Source organism: Puccinia triticina, chromosome 10A (assembly GCF_026914185.1).
Source record: "Puccinia triticina chromosome 10A, complete sequence".
In the NCBI taxonomy this organism is placed as follows: Eukaryota; Fungi; Basidiomycota; class Pucciniomycetes; order Pucciniales; family Pucciniaceae; genus Puccinia; species Puccinia triticina.
In genome coordinates, this window is record NC_070567.1 from 2,598,872 (window position 1) to 2,605,494 (window position 6,623).

General features: G+C 47.8%; 1 protein-coding gene across 1 annotated transcript; it reads right to left on the reverse strand.

The window, feature by feature from the left end:
- Positions 1-406: 406 nt before the first annotated feature.
- On the reverse strand, positions 407-1,308 carry PtA15_10A254 (uncharacterized protein; the record flags this gene model as incomplete). The annotated part of the gene is made up of 4 exons (XM_053160412.1): positions 407-554; positions 672-952; positions 1,022-1,081; positions 1,141-1,308. 4 exons carry the CDS (start codon positions 1,306-1,308, stop codon positions 407-409), a joined length of 657 nt encoding a protein of 218 aa, XP_053024389.1.
- Between the last annotated feature and the right edge of the window lie 5,315 nt (positions 1,309-6,623).

Below are 6,623 nucleotides of genomic sequence, written 5' to 3' on the forward strand. Positions count from 1 at the left end.
GTTTAGCATGTATATGATACATACATAGACAAGAAGATGGCAAACCCTCCTATTCTTTTCTGATCACATATATAAAGATTAACACTACTTGTACATGAATTTACCCAACATAAGACAGGCAAGGAAACACCCACAATGGTGCGACAACAGAGAATCAACTGTCCTGTTTCACCTGACCAACCATGAAAACCATTCTCATTGGTTGGCTGGTGACAATTGACTGTATCTATGTTTCAAGGCGTTAAGGATATGAGAGAGAATGCTTTGGAAGGATGAAGCGCCTCAAGTCTTTTGTAGGAAGATGTTTAGCTTGGTTTGGCCCTGGGTGTGGATCCCTAATCCCCACCATCCCCGCCATTTGAACCAATCAAATAGACAAAAAAAAACAATTACATACTCAAGTAGGTCAAAAAAAGAGGGGGTTCTGAGGACAAGAAAATGGCCGACTTTTGAAGATGAGCGCGGACTCCCAATTCAGGAAGTCCACTCCAGTTGCCAGCCTCAAGATGATGTTCTTGAGCTTGATCTGCTCGTCCTGTTTGTGGGGTGACACTCTATCGCGGGAGTTTGAGGTGCAGAGCAAGTGAATAGAAAAAGAAAGTATTAGTTTAGCTGTGGGTGTTTGTCAAGAGAGAAAGAGAGGAGAGGGAAAAATTACAAGAGGGGCGGACTGATTAAGTTGTCCAGGGATACTAATGCTTGGTGAAGCAAGCTGATCCAGATATTCTCCCCGGGTTTGGATCCAGGAGGAAGAGGAAGAGGGGAGGGTGGAAGATTTAATGACAATGAGCGTGTCCCAGAGGCCAATAGTGAGGGTCTGAAAGAGCAAGACAGGGGCAGAGAACTGGGCCTTGTTGGCATCCAAGTACACCGCAAACACCTTCCAGAACTTGCCATCCTGGATCAGGCTCTTCCTGATGGCCTCCAGGCCCATTGGCGGCTCGCCAGGGACCTTGTTAACTTGCATGCTCAAGTCGTTGTTGGCAGACACTCAGAAGGCCTTGTAGGGGCGGCGCAAGACCTCTTTGAGGGTGTTGTAGACTTCTTGGAGCGGCAGATTGGCAGTGAATTTATGGGTGATCTACATGACCCATTAAGCATCTGTGAAAGCTGAAGAGGGAGGGGGGGTGGGGTACTGACGTGGGCCAGCCAGCGGGCCATCTTGTGCAAGGCCTTGTTGGCGATTGATGGAGGACGGTCGAGGTGTCCTCTTGCGAGGTCAACGAGGCCCATAGCAAGCGCCTTGCGGAAGGGCTGGTGGGCAAGAAAGAGCCGGATGAGCTCAAGCTGGTTGGCCCATGTGTGCATCTCCATGCCCACCTTGAGTGTCCTAACCAGCAGACTAATCTTTGTCTCCTCCCCCGCAGATCTGTAATACACCCATGTCAGAACCTCTGTTATCACCCCAATCACATCTGCTCAAAGGCCGCTGCTTGCGGGCTCTACTCCTGACCAAAAGGCAATTGTCAAAGCCCATATCCAATTGCTCAGAGAAAGCAAAAGAAAAAACACGGAGGATCAGTTGGCAGGCTCAGGGAGAAAAACATGGGAGGTGGTTCAAGTACCCGTGGTCATGAAGATAGGAGGCAGAGGAGAGGAGAACAAGCCAGACTCCCTTGGAGGCCTGTGCGGGCGTGAATGCAAACAAGGGGTTTATTGAGTGCCAAAGCCGAACTCCAATCATCACAACATTGCATACATCAAAATGAATATTCAATCCACAAACTCACTTTCAATACTTAAGATGAAAATTTTCACCCGAGCTGTTTTCCTTTTTCTTTAGTCAATCAATTACTCAATTAACTAAAGAAAAAGGAAAACATCCTTTCTTCTTTTCCTTTGTCGTGTCGTTTATTGTTGCCACTTCTCATCAGAATCCTAAAGATTCTCCTCATCATCAATCTTCTTTGTCATTGGGCAGATCTAACATGAGTCATCTTATCTTCAGGTAAATCCTAAAGATTCTCCTCATTATCAATCTTCGTTGTCATTGGGTAGATCTAACCCGAGTCATCTTATCTTCAGGTCCTTGCCAAGATCATCTCTACCTAAAAACTTTAGGGTTGGATGGGATCTGATGATTGGCAGGGTAGCTACCAAAGAAGATGGTTTGGGGAAGAAGGCCGAGTCAAGCGAGCCCGTCCTGGAGGGTGGCAAGCCAGTTAAGGTCAGGCGTGGCGGCAAGAATGGCCAGCAGACGCTTGATCAGCACCACGGTATTTGCCGCTACTACTTCCAGTTACTCTGGGTCAATGAGCGGTTGGAAGAGTAACAAGAAGATTGTGTGGTCGGTCATCATTGTTGACAACTCTGATGCCATCTTCATCTGCTTCAATGGCCCTGGGGTCACCCGTGTCAGGTCAATTGGCAACACGTCCGGATCTTTCTTTGAATCTGAAAAAAAGAAAGAAACACACGTTTCAACAAATGGTCTTTTTCATGATGACAATGAAGACTGCTGAAGCATTGTGCTTCATTGGACTCAGCTCAAACCATTCACCAAGTCCATTGAAGCAATCTGCTTCATTGGACTTGACTACACATCACACCAATAACCAACTTGACTACACACCCTCAATCCATTGAAGCAATCTGCTCCATCAGACTTGACTACACCAAGACTCTGTTGAAGCAATTTGCGACTTGTCTACACCACTACATGGATTATTCCCTCAGACATGCCTGTCTGACAAGAGCCCGGACGGGCATGTCCCACCAGATGTCGGACATATGCATCTGACAGTTGGTCAAACCCACCCGTTGGATCCCCCTGTTTGAGCAGAACTCGGACACTTCTGCCCAATGGGTTCTCAAGCAGGGAGGCCCAACCACTGGTCGGACTTGCAAGACCGGGCTGCAGTTGGGCAGTGTGGGTCAAGCAGTCCTTGGACCAGATGGTTGACAGCCTTGCCCGACTAGTTCCCACTTTTTGGATTATGGTGTTCAACAGGTCAACTGGTTGGACAGAGATGTCCAAAAAGTTCACTTGTGGGACAAGTTAGTCCAACAAGTTAGTCCGACAAGTCCAAGCTGTCTGAACTCATCAGACATGTAGGTCTGACAATTCTGACTTGTTGGGGAGTGTAGGTTCAACAAGTTCTGAACTGGTGCCAACATCCAACTCGCTGGGGGGAATCCCTATTGGCAGGCTGGATGCACATATATCACGCCTGTCGGGAGGGGATGCTGGTGCCCATGTCCAGCTTGCTGGCAGGAAGTCCCTCTCAGCGCAGGCTGGATACACATATTTGCCGGTATACATGTTGTATCCAACCTGCACCGGACTCCCTCTTGGTACCAGCTGGATAAGGTGTAACCAGCCTGCGCCAAGAGACATTCCCTCCTGACAGGCTGTATAAATGTGTATTCAGCCTGTCAGGAGGAAATCCCTCTGAGCGCATGCCGGATACATATGTAAACATCCAGCCTGCGCCAAGCAGGAATCCCTCTCAACAGGCAGCTTGCCAAGAGGGTTTCCTTCCGGCTAGCTAGATACATAACATGATGTATTCAACCTGCGCGGGATACCCTCTCGGTACCAGCTGGATAAAAATGTATCCAGCCTGCGCAAAGAGAGATTCCCTCCTGACATGCTGGGAAATCCCTATCAGGCTGGATACATATGTAAACATCCAACCTGCGCTGAGCAGGAATCCCTCTCAATAGGCAGCCCGCCAAGAGGATTTCCTTGGTGAGCTATATATCTAGCTAGCCGTGAGGTCTCGGTATCCATCATGTGTATCCAGCTGGGCAACTCTTAGACCAGGGGATACCGCTGGCTGAGGAGGTGTACATACCTCCCCAGCCGGAGGGATTCCCCTAGTCAAGGCCATGTACACACCTCTGACCGTACAGAGAAGTGTAAACCTCCTTGACTGGAAGAGTCTCTTGGGTCAAGGAGGTGTACCTTGACCAGGGGAATTCAAGCTATGTACCTCCTCAACCAGGGGGTTCCCTCTGGCTGGGAAAGTGACCTTTGGTTAGTGGGATTCCTGCTGCAACAGGCAAACTGCTTTAGCAGTGGGCAGTTTGGGAGAAAACTGCTACATAAAGCTGCTTGGGCAGTAAGGTGGAGAAAGTCTTTCCATGAAACTGCTTGGGCGGTTTTTACTGAGGAGGAAACCTCCCCACAATATTAGGGGGTTTCAAACATGGTGCAGGTCCCATTTCAGGAAAACAAAGTTCCTGCAAAATGAATTCTCAAATTATTTCTTTATGTTTTTTGGGTGAACTTGGGTGGGTGTGTTGCAGGTGCCCTGATTATGTGGATTGAGGGTTCCTGAAACAGGACATGCACCATGTTTGAAACTCCCTATTGCCTGGCAAGTTTGCTGAGGAGTAAAACACTTCATGAAACTGCTTGGGTACACAGGCGGGGCACTTGGCAAGGATTGAAACATCATTTGGATGCCATTGCCCTGCCGCCGTCCTGGAGAAACCCCAGACGTCTCCTTGGCACCATGTTCCACAGGTGCCACTGGATCAGCACCACGCAGCTGCCCCAAATCCCAAAGCAGCTATGGAATGGCCCTCTATGCTGTAGCCAGCAGAAGAGCAGCGCTTGCCTGGCCATGCAACAGCATTGATGCAACAGGTTGCCACCCTCTGCAGGGTGTCCCAGCCTTTGCAAGCGCAGCGGTGACAGCCCACAGATGTTCCCACCTTAGATGCCAAATTACACACATCCCTTGATTGTTGGGCTGGGTCATCGCAAAGAAATTGAGCAGCGCCATCCCAACGGTGCAATTTTATGATTGGATATGATTTATTCCGCTTAGGGTGGCATCCTGCGGCTGTCTCAAATTGGGGCATCCCTTTGATGCCAAACTGCCCCTGCAGTGTAGTTTGGTGAGGAAATAACCCCCCACATAGAGTGGTGAGGAGGAAAATTCCCCATAAGCCAAATTTAACAAAGGCCCTGCCTTTCTGTGAGGCAGTCCTCTGCAACATCAACCCTACAAAGGACTGTTTAAATGGTGTAAACCAAGGTTTGAATGGTGTAAGCCACGGTTTGAATGGTATAAACCAGCGTTTAAATGGTTTAAACCACAATTTCCAAGGTGTAAACCACATTTTAACAGGTGTAAACCAAGGTTTAAACTTTTCCTTGTTTGTAGGGACCCGTAACTTTGGTTTTTCTACTATTTCTTCCATATTAGAGATGAACGTTTGAGATTCAGGTACCTGTTGGCACCCAGTTACCTGCTTGCTTTTTTGGCAAAACCAGCACCTCACACCTCACTTTCAGCCCAACAAAGGCTCCCCTGTTGGACAAGACCCAGGTGGCCCGGTTCAAGACTTACAATGCTCAGAAACCGCGGCTTCATAAGCTGCTCCGCGACAACCTTGTGTCCAGGAAGCTGTCCAGCCTTTACCAGGGCCTGCACTTCCGCCAGCTCTTCCTCCCCCATCCACCCCACTCCCCAAGATTGATTATTGTGGCCTCCAGGGCTTCTTGAAACATCCCAAAGTCGTTGAGTTTGTCCAGCAGTTGGTTGCCAACCTCGACCGTGGGACTTAGTTGTTGGTTTGAGCCAATTCCAATGAAGCACAATGATTCATTGGACTGAATCTGGTTGAAAGGACTCAGTGACACAGAGGAGGAAGACCGTTCAAGCAGTCTGCCTACGTGATGTCTCATCAAAAGCTGCTTGAACGGTGTGGAACTACTCTTTGGGGGAATAGAGCTTAGAGAGGGATGAGTGCGTGAAAAGCTGCCTCTCAGGTTGGGAGAGTAATATGGGACAAGAATAAGAGTATGGACAGTACTCTTAAAGAAAAGTGTGGCTGATGAAGTATTGAGAATAGTGCTTTCTAGACGAAGTCAAGGGGGAAAATATACTGTAAAATATGTGGTAAAAAAGGCTATGTAATTCTTATTCTGTGACCAGGGATGCAAAAGTGACAATCTGATGGGGGACAAACAGAATGGGCCAAAAGGCTCTACATTTATAGTGAGGGGACAACAGGTGGTTCTGAGACGAAGAGAAAGATGGGAACAGGGTACAAAAAGCCTCCAACAAGGTGACAAGGCAACAAACCAACAAGGCATCTACTACATGGCTTGGGATGACATAAGAGGAAACAATAACCATGGCGCATCAGCCGCCATGCATCTGAAAAAGAGTTACGCCTTGCTGAAATATAGAGGGGTTAATTCTAGTGAACACTCAGGGTCCTTCCTAATAGTCTGGCTCTGTTTGATGGTGGACTTTCTCCCACTTTGAACCTGATTTTGTACATATTTTATTACCCATTGTGGAGGGCCATCCATGAAAGTGAATACTGAGAAGTTGAGGCGCCTTGTAGAGATGATTCTAGGCTATTATGAAGTGTCTGTGGGCGTGGATTACATGTACCAGAGTGATTTCTAGGAGGCGTTGGGCGGTGATTCCTTCCTGGTGAGTGTCTGAGTGATGTAATAAGGTTTTGATTAGGCTCACCACAACGGTGTGTTAATACAAAAAAAACATTGACTCCGGCATTACTCGCATTGACAGATATTTGTACTGGTTTGTTTGGCCCCCAGAGGCCATTTCTTTAGTTATATGTAGATTATCTAATTATAACTCTCTTTGATATCTCGTTTTCTTTTTGACTCTTGGGACTCTCATCTCTTGACT